Source organism: Poeciliopsis prolifica, unplaced genomic scaffold, assembly GCF_027474105.1.
Source record: "Poeciliopsis prolifica strain line A6 unplaced genomic scaffold, Auburn_PproV2 SCAFFOLD013, whole genome shotgun sequence".
NCBI classification, from domain to species: Eukaryota; Metazoa; Chordata; class Actinopteri; order Cyprinodontiformes; family Poeciliidae; genus Poeciliopsis; species Poeciliopsis prolifica.
The window spans coordinates 1,656,662-1,674,654 of record NW_026562388.1 but is presented as its reverse complement, the minus strand read 5'-3'; the positions used below and the strand labels follow the sequence as shown (position 1 = coordinate 1,674,654).

Genomic DNA, 17,993 nt, shown 5'->3' with positions numbered 1-17,993 from the left:
CAAATGACTCCTAAAATGATTCATTATGAGGTGTCAGCAATGCCAGAAAGTTTTCTCAATGTTCCGAGGAAGAATTTTCAAATAATAAGCGAGAACTTAGTGACCCTGAAATATATTACCGCTTCAGTCTTTAGTGCATTTTCTTTTATTTTGTCTCTTTTAGATTTGTGGTTGTTCTTGATCTTATAGCTGTTTTATAACATCTATTTCGGCGATCAAACAATAATCACGATGCAGCTTTCATGTTAATATTTACTAGCATCTCCCATCGGTCGTAAGGTGGGAGTGTTGAGTTGCATCCAACCTTTCGAGCATGAAAATAAAGTCTTTGTTGCAAAGCAGCGACTTTATGTGAACGTTTTAACAAAATAGAACAGATTTTATTTTTTCAGCTGTCTGAGGAAAACCCCACATCTATTTTACACTAATCCAAAGAAACCCCCATCGCAATGCAGAAAGTCTCACAACTGAGACTCACTATCATGCAAAAGACAGACAGTTTAGGATCTGCAGATTTGTTTGTGCCATGGTGAGAAAGGTGATTGAAAATCCACAAACTTCCAAGATGGATGTTTAAGTTTCTTCATTTTCTCTTCATAAAGTTGGATACAACAACTAGAAAGGGCAAAAAAGTTAGTGGCACGGGGAACGTGTTGGATGATTACTGGTTATATTCACATGTGGGCTTATTTTGAGATCTTTCTGACCCTTCTTTGTGCGTGAAGTGCCACGCACGAGCCAGGAATTATCTGCTCCATTCGCACAAGAGCTCAGATGGACATTATTCCCAACAAATATGCTTATTTACATGCAGTCCCCCGAGGCAATGTGCAGGAAATCTCAGTCCTTCAACGGGTGTGTAAAAACAACTGTGGCGGCTGCGATCTAGCAGTCAGCACAGGCCCATGAATGTCTAAACCTTTTAGCTGCAGCCTTAAGTTAGAGAAATCCCCTGTTGTCATTGGAGATGACTCCACTTGGGTTTTCTTTTTCGTAAGATCTCTTTGAGTTTTTTTCAAGTGCAGATTTAGCAGAATCAACTGGGACATTTCTGCGCTCCTGAACCAGGAAACTTGAACTCTGTGATTAATGGTTTTCTCCGTCTTTGTTTCCGTGCTTCATCTTCTCCCAGATGATCTCTAAGCCGTAATATATTTTCCTTTTATAATACAGCTCTGGCCACATTTATTTGGCTCTCTTGTTCAAGATGTGTAAATTCATCTTTTGTTGCAGTCGCATAATCCGACTGAAAATCCAACCTTTAGTTTGTGTGCTATAAAATAATTGATTTGGCCCTAAAAAAATCAATACATGTGAATAAAGTATTTTATATTCATGCTTTACTTTTTAAATTTTTCAGAAACTTCTACCTTATAATCCATCTTTTTTCCCTTTCTACTTACTTAGAAAGAAGAAAGGGAAAATGCTCACAAGCAGAAATGGTCGCAGTGGGCCCAGCCGTACATGAAGATTCATTTTCAAACAGACGTGTTCACTGATGATTGCTGTGCAACCCTGGATGGTCCAGATGGATGCAGTAGTGGATTGGTGGTGGATGGCCACCACGACCCAACGTCAGCAAGGAGGTGGTGGAGTCATTTTTTGGGTAGAAATCATGGGGAGAGAATCATTAGTCGGGCCCTTCAGAGTCCCTGAAGGTGTGAAAATGACCTCAGCAAAGTTTATGGAATTTCTGACTGATCTCTTTCTTTCATGGTTCAAAAAGAGCCGTACCTTCAGTAGCAAAATCATCTTCATGCAGGAGAGTGCACCATCTCATGCTGCAATGAATACCACTGTGTCATTGGCTGCTATGGGCATAAAACTCATGGTGTGGTCACCATCCTCCTCTGACCTCTGACCCTATTGAGAACCTTTGGCGTTTCCTCAACAGGAGATCTGAGGGTGTGATGCAGGTCATATCAACACAGCAGCTCTGGGAAGGTTTTCTGACATCCTGCAGAGAAATTCAAGCAAAAACTTTCCACAAACTCAAAGGTTCTGAGGATGCAAGAATTGTGCAGTGATATCAAAGAAGGGCTGTTATTTTAGCATTTAACTTGGTCTGTTAAGATGTTTTTGATTGAAATAGCTTTTGATTTTAGTACATGTGACCTCTTAATGCTGCACATTCAAAGAATGACCGTCTGCAGTTCTTTATAATCCATAAAATGTTGAGAAAACCTGGTGCGCATAATATTTTGGAACAGTTTGAAATATTTGGAGCATTTTGAAATAATTTTGTTCAGTAAAATTAGATTTATACTGTAAAACTTCATGACTTGAAAATTATACTAACCATCATTTACACTGACCATTTAAGAAAATCTGAGAAATATCACTTGCATAATAATTTGCAACATGGTGTAGCCTATTTCTCTCATTTCCATGTGTGAATATGAAACAATAATATGACATTAATGCAAATTGATTTGGGTCCATAAGTAGCCTCTGATTTTCAGATATTGGGGGGAAATCAGCTATTTTTCCCCAATCTAAATTTCTGATAGTTGAAAAAAATGATCAAATAACTTTGTTTTTAAACTTCAGATTATTGACATATGCAGTACTACTCTGAATATCCTAGAGCAGGGGTTTTCAAAGTATGAAAGGATGAGCCCCCCTTCAAGGAGCACAATGCCACTACAGTATCTCATCTTTTAAAATGACACTTTATCTGAATAAAAATTTAACACATGAACATTTTAAAACATTTTCTCCCATTTTAATTATTTTATCAGGGCCTTTGGATGGCAAATACGCCCTTTTTTCATTTTTCTAATGATAAGAACAACCCCAAACTCATTTTTCAACCGTTTTCTCAAACAAACATCTGAGCTTCTGAGTTTCATGTTTGAGATACCAACAGTGTTTTCACATCTTAACAAAAACATTTTGATCAGATCTTTGGAACACATCTGTAAATGTTGCACATTTCCTTAAAATTAAAAAATACATCAAAAACCTAAACAGTTGCAAAATTGTGGAGCTCTTTTTGTGGCTCATCTAAACAATTTAAACAAACAATTTATCTCGAGCTAAAAGAGCGTGCTGTATGAAAGAGCGGAGGCTTACAAAAGAAAAAAACAATTACGCACGCTATGCGCACCCCTTTTTTTCTACCACGGTCCTGAATCATGTGTAACGCATTTTATGTATGATTTTAACTAAATTGGCAACATTACTGTTCAGCTCACCTTAGTTTTAGTGGGAACAATGTGCTTGTGCTTTTGATGCGCAAATCCGGTTAATGCGGGGTTGCACTGTGGAGCGCCAACCAGCAGCCTTGACCGGGATTTGTTTCTAATCATTGCGAGTGCGGAAAACCCACATTCGCAGAGATAGGTTGAAGTGAAGGGGATGAACACGTTTACTAAAAATTTGTCCGTTTTTTTCTCTCACATCAGTAGACAGCAAGCAGATAGCTTCTTCTTCGGTTTATTTTTTCCCTCGCACCGCGCCTCCCCCAGGAGAGGCGCGCCTCCCACTTTGAAAACCGCCGTCCTAGAGGGAAGATAAAGGCCAAAGCTTAAAATTTGTCTTAATTTTCTTCCATTTATGAATTATGCCATTAATATTAGGGTTATTGTTGTATATCTGTTTGTTTACATCAGTTGGAGTCAATGCAATACCTATAGATTGAGAATAAATGTCTTCTTGCCATTAAAAAACATCTTAAATTGGCTTTTCAAATGAAAATACATCCTTCCTTGTGGTGTTTGCCGTGATCTGTGATATCAACTAATTTTACCAATCATTCTACATTTACATAAGAAACGTGCAAGTGCCGCCTCTTCTTGTTTATGATGTTCCTTTTCACCTGCCTGAACATTAAAAGAGTCTGAAATTAATCAAGTTGTCTTTGACACGGCGCTTCAGTCTGTTCGCTGATGGATATCATGTTGGCTTTGTTAACCGTAGCAGACAAATTACAGGGAGCGCATCACCCTCGCAGGCCTTGTTTGGCATTCCAGCTCCGCCATGTTTTGAAATGTATTAATGGAGGACATGCAGGCGTGAGACATTACCTGCAGGTTCAGTCAGGAGCTGCTGTTAAAACCAGAACGGGCCTGTGAGGCGAAGCCCTGTCATCACGGCACTCCTTTCACACCTTCAAACCGCAGGGCGAGCTGCAATTTTCTGCCTTGGCTCTCAATGAACCAAAAAATGTGCCATGTTTGTAAAACAATTAGGAATATTGGGGTGTATATGAATCATAAGCTCAACGTGTTTCTTTGTGATTTTCTTTCATTCATCGTTTGTTTTAAGAAGAAATAAACAGCCAGACACCCGACTTACCGCTTGCCGTATTTCTTTTCCTTGGAGTAATCAATAAAACTATTGATGTGAGGAGCACGCAAGCTGTCTTCGAAGTCTGAAGTGAACTTGTGCAATGACAGGTCTCTGCTTCTTTCACTTATTAAGGACGTTTACCCAGGCGAGTCTCTCTTCCAGTGGCAGTGACCTCCTCTCCGTGCCTGCTGGGAATTACAGTCATTCAGTGAGTTTCTCAGCATGATGGATGACACCTGCACCCGTTGAGCAATCGCTCTTTGGTGTTGTATTGTTTTTCTTTCTCACTTTTGCGTGGGAGCAAACGGCGTGCATTCCCCAAGCCAAAACCAACCCAGATAATCATCTCATCTGAGTGATGCATGATCTTCGCTCCGTGGACGACAAATTATCAGGAAACGTGGAATGTCTTGCCGGTAGGGCAGCGGTGATGCTCGTGCTACTTGTTGGCTCAAGTCTCTTAACACCTGTGCACTGTGTGCAAAATACCAGCAAAGCATTCATTCTTTTATAAAAAATATATTCTTATGCAAAGCCAAACCCTAGTTTTTGCAGTAGGCTTGGGCATAAATTCATGTTGTAACAATAAATAATTAAATCAAACTAACATATTTATCTCCTTGCAGCTTTATTGGCTTTGCTGCACATTTCAGACCAAAGCACATAAATTTTGTCCCGTTTCAACCACAGACCTCAGTGTGTTGGAAAAGGAGGATAAATGGTTTGCAATATGTTTTGCAAATAAAAAAATCAGAACGGTTTCATCAACAGTTTCCACGCTCATTAAAATCTTTTGCAACCAATACTCTCAAAAGGCATCATTACACACTGGATGCATCCGGGATTAAATTTTGCATCGGTTTAAAGTGGAGTTATGTCAGGTTGGAAAAAAATATACTACTCTTTAAACATGATATGTCTAACACAATGTCCACTTTGAAGCACAATGGTCACCATGGTGTGGGTGGATAATAATGCTGGAAGATAACCTATGGTTGCTAAAGATTTAATCTGGATGCACAACCCTAAACATACAGCCAGATTTGAATCATTTCAATCAAAGCATTACCATGTGTTATAATGGCCCAGTCTTGATGCAATTTTGCAATTTGAGTCAAAACTTGAAAATTGCTGTTCACAATCAGTTAGATCTGATCTTGGGATTGAGCTGCTCTGCAAATAAGATGCATAAAAATGTGTCCTCTCATTATGAAAAGTTTGAATCCATTTACCAAAATCCCTCCTGCCCGTACCTGCAGTGAAAAATGTATTTAATTGTCAGCTAATGTGTTTTCAATATTACACTAAATACTGTTTTCAATAGAGAAGTTGTTGACTTTAATGTTCCAAGAATCAGAAGTTCACAAATTGTTTTTATTATTCAGTCTGATAGATGAGTCCCTGCAGTAAATCCCTGCACATGAAAACAGATTAAAGTACCATAAATTAAGTGCCAGAAGTACAAATGAGAATAACACTAGTGATTATACTTATGGGTTTAATCCACTATGTTTCTGAAAATACTCAATTATCACAATTATATGGTTTTATATTTGGATAACACAGGTCACACTTTTCAGATTTGTATTTATAATAGATTTTAAACCATGTGTAATGTATCTTGCATGTCCTGATTGTGAGCTTTTTTTGCCTTGGTTTTCCACATAAAATCTGAATACAGTAAGGTTTGTGGTTTTAACATTGCAAAAAGTTGGAAAACGTATAGGCACTGTCTAAATAAAGTTATGCATAATCTCTTTTCTCCAGACATTTCTTTGGTATTGTTTACATCTTCGAGAATGTGACTCTGCGAGGCGATGGAAGACAAGCACTTCCTTGTAGTCCAGAGACAAAAGACTCTCAAAATAAATGACAAAACATCCCCATATGTCGCCCGCTGATGCAAAACAAAGCCATAAATGTCAACCAGATTGGCACGTTGCTGAAAATATTAGGGTGCTTGCAAGACAACGAATGAGAGCGACTTGGTGGCATCGTCTTTTAAGCCAGGCCCATCAGCCTTCTCAGTTACTGGATTCGAGAGAGGGCATAGAGGCGAGTGAAGTGTGTGGGTTCACTACCACTGAGCTCTGTGATTAAACAGTAGCATGTGCCGACAGCTGGAATAGAAGGGCGGTGATCCTCTAGGTCACTGTGGAGGGTATAAGCTGCCTCTCAGCAGCACTGTGGAAATTGCGTACTTGGCAGAGTCTTTCACATTTTATCACGTCACAGTCACAAAATTTAGTGTTTCAAATTTCTGCTCAGTGGGATGTTAAAATCTTGGGACATTGCTTTAAATTCCCAAATGTTGCTTTCATTTCTTAAAAACTTTCTAGCTGACGTGTCTGCTGTTTGTTCTCCATTGTTCTCTAACAAACCTTTGAGGCATTCACATTTATAAGAAGATGAAATTACACACAACTGACTTGGTATTGAATGCACTGGATTAAATTTGGACATATCCAAGAAATTTGAGTAAAATGCATGCTATTCTTTGAAGATTTGAATTCGATAAAAAGCTACTTTTTGTTTATTACCTCATAGGATTCAATTCAAAAATGCTTTTCAATTTTGCGGCTGTAGTTAGATGAAATATGAAAAGGTTCACTGAGTTTAAAGTACTGACATATCCTCAGTCTGTTTTAATTGCGGTTTGCAGGTTTATCAATGTTGATAATAAATCATGAAAAAGCTGGGCTATAAAAAGGTTCCTCTTCCTATATCATCATCTATAACTTGCTGTAGGAAAATACCCACGGTGAATAAACTTCTCTTTCTGGCTAGCTGGGGTTTTTTTCATGTTTGTTTTAATGACTTGACAGGACAGTGTGGCATTGTTTTTTTACTTTCATTTTGAAGGGGGCAGAGGAGGAAACATCTCACAGTTACAGTTAATGGCCTGAAAATGTTGTGCCAGCTGCTCCAAAAGAGGTTAGAGAAAGGCTGAACCTTCTGCCGTTTCAAATATTTCTCCAAACCTCAACAAGCTGTCATCTCATCTGCCATCAGCTGCTCTTAAAGTGTTTGGCCGGCAAGTGTGTCGCAAAGTCGCTTACGTAGACGCAAAAAGGTTTTCTGCTTGTCACCACTTGATCCTGCCACAACCACCGAAGAGCACACTCCACTTTAGGTCACTGGTTCATAAGAAAAAAATTAATGAGTAAAAGTTAAATGTTTGTGTTGCAACATGTGTGATTGATGACATCGAACCTATCTTTTGTTACTTGTAACTGACTCTGTCGCTCAGTCAGGAATGGTTCTTATCGTTTCTATGTGATTCACTAAAGATTCACTAAAGCTGTTAAGGGAGAAATTTTTAAAGAAAGCATTTCATTCGTTTTATCGCTAATGCGGAAGCTGCTTTTCTTTTTTTTATTCAAACTCTGCTTCCCCATCATTAGATGAACCTGAGCATGTTCGGTCACCTCCCTGTGTCTTTGTGTTTGCACAAACCGATGGAGCAGGGCAACAGATTTAGTTTCGTCATCTAATCGGATTACCTACTGAAAGGTTTGATGCACCTTTTCACCTCCGCCGGGCTATTTATAGTGAGAAAAGAAAGTGATTGTTCCAGTACGGTCTTGCATTTACCTTTTCAGCATGCTGTCATTAGCAACCACAGTCCGGACGAGTGATTGAATTTTGTTCGACTCTTTGCCCCATGCTGCCCCGGTTCATTAGTTCTCTGTTTTCCCATTCATACTTTAAGTAGCAACTTTAGACAGTCATTTTTTTCTGTGGTATTTTGCTTGATAATTACTTCCCTAGAAAACCCCCAGAAGACACACTCTTTTATAGACAATGTGTTTAATTGGGCAAATTAGAAAGAGCCCGAATTGCGCAGCAGCTGTGTACACACACATTCCCCTGTGGAATCTACAAGGAAAGCCCTCAGAGCAGCGGAGAAGCGATGCAGAGAGAATCAGGAGTTAAAAGTAGCTTGATTGAGTCAGAGGGCCTCCGTGCCAGAGCAGTGGCTTTTTCAACACAGATGCACATAGTTAGGATTTGTGTGAAACCTCAGTCTCCAAATGATCTCCCAGCTGCATCAATTCTCCAACTTCTGGCAGATTGGCTGACATATCCAGTTTTCATGCATGGTATGATTAGTGTCATTAAATTGTAGCAAATTTTAGTCCCTTGAAGAAATTTTCGGCCACTTGTTTACAACCGAGTTGTGGCACAGACAGCACCTGAGCAAAAGAAAACACTAAATTTACTACATGAATGCGAATATGGCAAAATCCTTTTTGCTTGATTTGTACTTTCAAATTGGAAAAATGATTCACATGAGCAAAGCTCCAATTCAGGTCAATTACATTATTTTAGAGTTGGTTCTAATGTTTGACATGGTAACAGTTTGCAGATTTCCCTCCATTTTTCTTTTGATAAACAGGTTGGACACAAAATTTGTGTGTCTTTTCTACCAGTTATTGGTTATGTGCGCATCTGCCCAAATATTGAGGAGGCACAGTAACCGTGCAGTAGTAGCTTTAGCAACACTGAAGGACTAATTTTTACCATGATGTTCAGCGATGGTGGCTTGAGAGGTTGATGTTTTCTGTAGTTGGTTCAGATCAAGGAAGGTTTTGTTCAATTCACATTGGAATTGAACAGCATCAAAGTTCGTTTGGAAGTGGACTGAGACCAACTCAAAAAGTGAGTCCCAGTCTGGTTTTTTTGTTCATGCCATGGTTCACTTGAGCGTATTATCCCCTGCATATAAAGTACTGAGAAACTAACTCTAAAAAAAATTCTTTTGAGATTTTGTTCTTTATTATAGCATCTCCAGTTGCTGTAGATTTGCCAGCTGGACATCCAAAATTTGAACCTCTTGTTCCACCACAATCTACTGTATTGGATTGAGATCTGATGACTGGAAGTAAAGGCCAATGGTGCACAGTGAACCCACTGCCACGTTCAAGAAACCAATTTGAGTCTATAACAGCGTTGTGACATGATTCATTATCTTCCTGAAAGTAGCCATTGAAAGATGAGAGCGATATCATCAGAAAGGATGGAAAATGGTCAGCAATAGTGATGAAATGCTGGTTGATACTTGGCAGGGTGAATCCGTGTTTGAGGCAAATTTTGCCTGCACCATCTCAATGTTGAATAAGATTCATGTGTGAACTGTGGCCCAAGACTCCTCATTATAGCTACCAGGAGAGGTGCCTGATGTGGTTTTCTGCTGCTGTAGCCCATCTGCATCAAAGTTTGTGCATTCAGGGATGGTACTCCACAAACCTTGGTGGTTACATGAACTACTTCTCACCGTGTTAGAGGGCATGTTATCACAAACTCTTTGAAATACCTTGGCCTTTCAACAAAAATGTGTCAAACGACTCAAACATCCCCCTCTCATTTCTGCGAAATGGAGAAGACTGAAGGGCCAATATAGCCAGGTCAAAGCCGAACAGTCAATACATCAAGTGGTTGAGCGTTGTTCATTTTTTCACACACTCTTCCTGTAAGACCCCTCCTACAGCAGTATACATTATGGTGTTTTGTCATATATTTGCGAACCTTTGTAGGTCAGTCTGGAAGAGTTGTACAGAGGTACGTACTTCTGTCATGCAACTGCGACAATGAAAGCTAATATTTTCACATTGACTCGACCTTTAATGGATGTATTTTCCAGGCACATAGTGCCATTTTACAGCACAATCAAGTAAAAATGGTGCCTCTAGTTATTATGAAAATGCAATATTTAACATAAATAACTTAAAAGAAATTAGATTTTGCATTTTAGCTGTATCTTTACAACTGCTCTTAGGAGCACACCAGATGCATGTTAATTGCTGCTGCCACTAGTCTGGTGGATCTGTGTGGGGAAAGGTGTCCTGTGGAGTGGGAGCTCCGATTAGTGCCTTGGGTAAGGTTAAGGTTTTAAAAAAAGTTGATTTTACATAATATCCTCCACCTTTATATTCAGTTCTTTTGGCAAAAGGAGGCAGCGCAAAATTTAATAGCATGATACCAATAATTGGGCCACTGGTGAGTTTGTAAAAATAATTACTTAACATCTCAGAACTGGAACTTCCATCTTTCAGATTACAGATTACAAGACTAATGACCATAACATCTGCTGCGATTAAATTATGTCAAAGCTTTAACTCCCGGAAGCACTTCAATTCAATAACTACAGTTTTAAATCTGAAAGCTTGTCCTGTCTGTTTTTCTTTTTCAGGTCTGGTAGAGATCTGCTTGATGCATCCACTTGACGTTGTGAAGACGAGGTGAGCATAAATTCTAAAAATTGTAATCTACCTGTTTGTTTTCTCGAGATGAACAAAACTAATTTAGCTGGAATCTGCTTCATAAATTTTGGTGATGGGATTTTTTTTTTTTGCGGCCAACAGTATACGGGGTGTTAAATCTTAAGATTAGTAGGCCCCCTTGGATCTGGGCTCATTCCCCACAAAAGTAGGTGCCAATGTTGTAACTTTCTCACACATTTAGTTGCAAATTAAATGCACCGTTTCACTGTTCAAACCTCACAAAATGTGCAAATATGCCGCTCTAAATTTATGTCTTATATTTGTCTTATTATATAACCAAAAAGCACAATATATAGTTTCTTCTTTTCTGCAGTTCTTGCCAAATCAATCAGTTCCCTATGAAAGCAGCCTATGTTTTCATCGGCTGCTTTTCCGTTACCATCCTAAGAACAGCAGCGGCGTTGAGCTGTAGAGTTTTCTGGAGCCTAACACCACAGTGTCTCAGTCAGTCATAAACAGATCGTGGGCTACTACTAAAGCTTTATAGTCTTTCACAGGACCAGCCAAGACCTCTGCCTTCACCCCCCCCTTCCTCCCACTCACTCCTCCTCTGTAAATTGTACCACTTTTTCTGTCATTTACGGCAGCACTTTCTTGGTAAATAAATTGCCCGGCGTGCCTTTTAAAAAACTGAGACGCTTTCACTTTGAAGGCCGTGCCACCGCTAGAACGTGGGGAGCAAGAAGTGGGGATGAAAGCCAAGGGTGAGCGGTGCTGTATTGGTCGATATTTGATACTTTGAAGGCACACGCCGTGATTTATGGTCACGAGTGGAAACTGCGGGCTTTATTACAGGTAAGTCTTGAGCTCTGGCTGTCCGTCCTCACATGAGGTCAGGGTTAAAAGTGCGCTCTCTATTTTCTTTGTAACGCTCTTCCCTCAGAAGTGATAAAAGTCGCTTTAAAGTGGACATGTTTATCTGTTTGTTTTCCGTTTGTGTCACCATGTGTTTATGCTGATAAGACTTTTGTTGTTTGCAGTGGGCCGGGGTAAATTGATTCCTTTTGGTCTTGACTTACTTTTTTTGAGTTTTTAAATGTAATTGCTTCCATATATGCATACAGAAGACACAGTAATCTGCCTACGGTTCCAAATAACACAGAAAGAAATATTTCTGCCTAATCGGCCAGACGTTTTCTACATTAAGGAATGCGAGCAGAAGGAAGTTGTGTGAAAACATGTTCATGTTCGCACTCTAATATCTACAGATGAATTCATAAAGCAAGCATACACACCAGCTAATTGGGACACTTGGGGAGCTGAAATCTATTAGTAGGAACCTTGGAGCCGAGAGTCAGACACACCTCGGCTGGGTTTCTCTCCCTGGCTCGTGTGTGTGTGCGTGTGTATGCGTGTGTGTGTGTGTGTGTGTGTGTGTGTGTGTGTTTCTCTCTCAGGCATGGCTCTTATTAGGAACTGCTTTAATGTCCAACAGTCCAAATTGAACAGCGACTGGAGTGAATTTACTTTTTTTTTTTTTTCCACAACCAAAAAAAAAAAAAATCAAAGGCTTTTTTCCCCCCTTTGCCTTTTGATTTTCAGGAAGGTAATCTTGACTAAATGTGTACCTGTTTGCCTTCCTGCATGGGTTTATCTATCTCTCCTACATTTGAAAGGAAGAGGAGAGTGCGAATTAGCAGAAGTTAACAATGAATAGCTCAGTCCTGCTGTTTTATATTCAAAACTGCAAAGACAAATTGGCCACTTTGGAAAACCCCTACCAAATTTGGAGCTATTTTGAAATCACGTTCATTTCATGATGAGAAACACACTGACAGAAAAATATTTTGCAGTTATGTAAGAAACGTTAGCGCTAATTCGACTGCAAATCGCATGAGATCTGACACAAAAACAAAACGTTTTTTCATATTTCGTGTTGCCTTTTTACTAATCTGCACTCTGACTCCGACCAGTTAATCTCCGTTATTCACTTTTCCTAACACGTCCATGTTTCTTGAATCTGAGCGACTCCATGTTCAATCAGTTGGATTTTCAACCTCCTTTCTTGTTGAGAGAGATTCAGACATGTATTTCTGACTAAAACAGAGGAACAGATTTCTTAGAACTACTGAGTGACTCTGTGGATAAACCCATATTTTATCTAACAACTCTCATACCGAAAAACCTGTTGGTGCTTTTTTTAACTGCATGATTGCCACTAGCGTTTAATAATCAGTTGATTACATTTTCAAATAAGCTAAACAACTAATCATTTTAATTAGCTTTGTTTGATTTAATTATTTTGCAACAAAGGTTAATATGGTTTTTAATTTTACAAAATAAAAAGTCAATATTGATCTGCACTTTAGGTTATGAATTTTAATAATAAGGTGACAAATAACGATACAAGACTAACTACAACCAATCTTGTATCATTTCTGCACTTCCATATAAAAAATACTATATATTTAGGATTCAAATATTTTGATGCGTAATTGAAAATAGACAACATTAGATGTTGAATCTGTTTTTTCTCAAGTTCTAATAATGAAGATAGTAACATTTCCATGCCAGAGACACATTTGATAACTGTGTATATTGATTATTATCTGTCTGGTTTAAACACAATTAATTTAGTTGTTAGCAGCATCTTTGCAGTATTTCTTCAAACATTTATTTTCTCCAAAATGTAGCAGACTGAAAAACATCCCCCCCAAGTTCATAGAGTAATCAGCAGTTTAAGAAAACTTTGTGACTTTGTCTTTTGTGTCACCAGTCGCTCCTCAGGTATCAACTGTTCAGTTGCTCATCATGCAAAGCTTGAATAATCAGATTCATTTGAAAGTGACGTAGACAACATAGCCGCCGTGTTTGTTTTGGGCCTGTTGGCCAGACAAAGCCGACTAATGACTCTGGTTCAACTCTGCTGACATAAGCACAGCCCACATTAACGTTGCATTTATACCCAAAAATTTGCTAAAAAAAAAAAAAAAGATTTTGTAACGTTTGCTATCTGCTAAAAATATCAACAAAGCATTTTAGTTTTCTCTTAAACTTTTTTTTATTTTTCTTTGTTACAGTCATATTAATAGGCCAAACATTTTAAGTGGGATTTTATTTGGAAGTCCAACGCAGGAAAGGAAAATGGCAAATAGTTTTTGAGTTTTTCTAAAGAAAGATCAGAAGTGTCATATGTATTTGTATAGAATTCCCTTTACTCTGAAACCATGGACTAAAATCTACTGTATAATTTAACCTCAGCATAAATCCAGCTGTTCTGAAGGCCTCAGTGGTTCGTTAGAAAACATGAGTGAACAAATGGCATCACAAAGAGCAAGAAAGCATGACTACCACGAGTGTAGTTGCACTGCATAGATTTTCCAGATTAAATTTACCACAATGTTTTGTAATACTGTCATGTATAAAGTCCAAGTATGAAAGCGAAATCTGTCAGTAAAACGAGACGATCATCATGCCGACATGCAAGCATAGCATAGTTCACACGATGTAAACAGTTAATTACCCCTCACCCTGATATGTGAAGGTGGGGGTGAAGATGGGGGGGGTTGCGCGATGCTGGAAAGGCCTTCATCGGAGACGGTGAGACCAGAGTTACAGCTTTTCATTAACCTGGAAACCACCTAGTTACATGGTTCATGGGCTGGTCTCAGCTCACTTGGAGGTAACAAAGGGTGTCGGGCGGCTTTTTCTGCAGGGGGCTGTGTGCTCGAGGCATCCCATCTGACTCTGATCAGGGTCCACTTCTCATTAGAGAGTTGCTTCGAGCCTGGATTTCCCTTTATGTCGAGATCCTGTTACATGGGGCTCCGCCCTCAACATAACTTGCATGCGCAAACCGTATGTACCAATCTAGAAGCAGCTACTCACCAATCTCCTTTTGCTTCCTTCTGCAGCAGAAGGGCCACGCCTTTCTCATGTTTTGGAGTCTGTGTGAATGTTTTGCAGCGTAATCTAATTTGTGTTTGGAAAGATCCCAAAAGTGTATCTGTTGTAGTAAGTCTTGAACAAGCCACTCCTTCCTTCCCTCTCCCTTTCGTTCTCACTGTCTCCCCTCTTTTTTTTTTTAATTCCTCTTTTCCTGATTTCCTACGGCTTCAACTCCTCCCCCATATGAACTATGCCTTTCTGTGGTTTGAGATTTTCAACAACTATGTCTGTTAACCTATTGTTGAATCAGCTTCTCTGCTTTTTTTGTGAACAGGAACCATATTACATAACTACCTCATAAATAACATGGAGAGCCCATTGTTTTGTTTGCTGTGGTTTCCTTGTGAATTTGTAGGTTGCGTTTTTTTGGAACAATCATATAATGTTTTGTTTGAAAACCCCGGTTTGAAATAAAAAAAAAGTGTGTACATTTAAAGGAGTCTGTACTGAATTGTGCAATTCTGTAAATTGTGTTGTATGACATGGCTGTCATTGCTAACCACTAAGCCTGCCAGTAGCCTGTTTCAAGTCTGATTAGAAAAACCTGGTCTTTGCTTGTTGTAGCGATTTGGGACAACGCTACACAGGAGGATGTGAGTCTCTTGAGAGGCTTGAAAGTGATTTTTGATGAGGGCTTCTACTGATGACAACCAGTCTCTATCTGTACAACCCCAACGATATCTGAAAGTCTTCACCTCCGCCTTCCTTTGCCCTTTTTACCCCCAACTGCTTGGTGAACCCCTATGCACTTAAAAAGGAATCCCTTACACCACCCTCAAACAGCAGGGCACAAAGCAGCAACAGCCCTGATAGCTGATCTTTCCTTGTAAAGGAGCAGGCAGGTCAGCGGTAGTCAAACTGGCTCCTAATCCCCTCCTTCCACCCCCTCGGCAATGTGAGACTCCAGGGCAAGACTTTACTCGCAGCGTTAACACAAACACATGCCACGTGCATCCAGGATAAACCGATGAACTCAGTCCACTTACGAGAACCAGCCTAGCATATTCAATAGGATTAAATATGATCCATTTACTTTCTAGTAGTATTCTTTCCACTTTTCCTAGCCTTTTATTTGCTGAAAAGTAGGTCATCTAAATCATCTGTCCAAGTAGGTTTCTGAAAAAATGTAGCTGGCCTTCCTGACAAAGCAACTTAGTGACTTATGCAAAATTAAACATAAAACCTCCTTGGCCTCTTCTCTTAATGTGGAAATTCAGTGAATATAAAAATTGGTTAAACATCCTTCTGTGGTATTTAGACATGCATCAACCAATATGGGGCTTTTAAGGTGACTTGGTCTTAAAGCTGAGTTAGGTCAGGACTGAAATACAATCTTTGGAGATCTCAGAGAGGGAATCTATCAGAACAGAAAAGAAAAAGAGAAGAGAGAGTGTGGAGAACAACTGCAAAGCTACCAAGACATGGAAGTTGACTGACAGTGACAGAACCGATGATGACAGCATTAACTTGAGAAACACGCAAAAAATTCATGGTGACTTTGGAGGAGCTGCCAAGATCCTGAGCTCTGGTTGTGCACTCCAGAAATCTAACTTTGATTAAACAATGGTAAGAAGAAAGCCATGATTGAAAGAAACTCCAAAAAGACCAATTTTCAGTTTAGCACAAGCTGTGCAAGAGACTGAACCTTTTGACCTACATGTAAAATGGCTATGGGTAGCGGAAAATTGACACAGTACGTACCGACAACATCATGCTGTATGGATGGTTTACTTTAGCAGCCACAGGGTTTTAGTTAATAGAAAGCTAAATATGGGCAACTACTGGAAGAAAACCTGGTTCATACCTTGTATAAAGGGTCAGAGGTTCTGCTCTCAGCAGGACAAGCCTGAAAATACAACCTGAGGTACAAAAGAGTGTTTTTTTTTTTTGTTTAAATATCAATCATGTGTTACAGTGGTCTAGTCAAACTCCAGACTTGAGTCCAATGGAAGCTGGTAAGAGCTTAACAGTGATGTTCAGATGCTCTTCATCCAGACTGCCTAAGCTTGAGCTGATTTACAAAAAAACTTACAAAAAAAAGAAAAAGAAAAAAAAATGTTGCAGCTGTCAATGCAACAAATTGTTTATCAAGGTTTTTACTGTACTTAGGAGGAGAATCCAACTGCATGCCACAATTTTTCTATTGGTTTTCAGAAGAGATTTTACGCTAATTTGTGTCTATAAAATCCCCTGGAGTTTGTAGCTCAGAATGTGAAAATACCTCAAGGGGTGTGAATATTTTTGCACGACAACATATAAATGCACACTTGTTACTAGCCTCTGTCAGTATTTCCTGTGACTAAGCCATTCCATGACTTGCCACAGTTTTAACATCACCTGAATCATTACAACTTGTTCTCACTTCAAGGTGTCTTATTAAAGCTGGTAGCCTGTAGGGTATTCTCCCAAACAGCCCTTGGCAGTGAAGCCAACGTATGGCATATTACTGCAATTCAAGAACAAACACTCTGATGTAATTTTGGAGTACCATTTTTTAAATTTTATTTACATTTTTTTGGAGGAACTTTGAGAAGAGGCACAGCAATATGATGAATAAGCAATGCAGGAAGCCTCAAGGCCTTTTAGTGAGGCCTCTCTCTTTATGCACCAAGCGGATATTTCAGTCCGTATAACTCAAACAGAAAACTGGAGAAAACTAAAATAAGTTTAGCACGATATACTTTGGGTGAATTTGAAAACAAAAAAACATACATGCTAAATTTTGTTCTCATTAAAGGGACTTGTCGAGGACACCATGTAACTACATCATCCATTTTTCCTCACGTTTTATTGTTATCTCATAAAGGCAAATGCCAAAAAAATAAACTTTAAGTCTCAAACACATAACTTTTAATGTGGTGACAGATGTTGCTGTAGTTACTCACAGATGTTGGGCATTCAACTAACACCCGCAAATGGTTTCCTATAGAGATAGAAAACTCAGTTACAGAGATTTACATAAAGAGCAGATGTGCATGTTAGAGCGATTACCTGTTATCATTATCATGGAGGGCCTTCACATTCCAGTATACTAATTACAGAGTGCAAGTTTTGGATTTCTCCAAACACTGGTGCAAAAAGAACCACAGTGTTGGCCCCCTGCTGCCTAAACTTACAATATGCAATAGTGCCATCACATCTAGAAACTTTCACAGAAGGCAGAGACATGTCACTGCCTGCTAAGCCAATGTTTGGACTTCTCACTGCCAGGCTGGAATTACACCATGGTTGTCAAGCAATTTCCAGTGGCACAACCTGGAAATTGCAATTTCAGAGGGCTCATCTGTTCTTCTGTTAATTAAACAAGCCTCGTTTTAAATATAGCATCATTAGCTGGATTTAGGTCACTTCTCCCTTTGTGGGTGCTTTTGTAAATATCTGTGCATAAAGTAAAAGACAGAGTGACAACAGTCTACACACATGAAAGAAATCCAGCCTTATCGTGCAAGTAACTGAAAAGAATAACAATGCCAATGTACCCTGCCTGCAGCACATCTTCCAACTAAAACGCGCCAATTTTGCCATGTT

At 39.2% G+C, this 17,993-nt stretch overlaps 1 protein-coding gene across 1 annotated transcript in view; it reads left to right on the top strand.

Moving 5' to 3' along the window:
• Positions 1–17,993, top strand: part of slc25a21 (solute carrier family 25 member 21) — a 112,442-nt gene that overhangs the window by 57,802 nt on the left and 36,647 nt on the right. Inside the window, exon 3 of the mRNA XM_055038138.1 lies at positions 10,487–10,535. Within this exon, the coding sequence (XP_054894113.1) occupies positions 10,487–10,535 (49 nt within the window). The remainder of the gene's footprint in view (positions 1–10,486; positions 10,536–17,993) is intronic.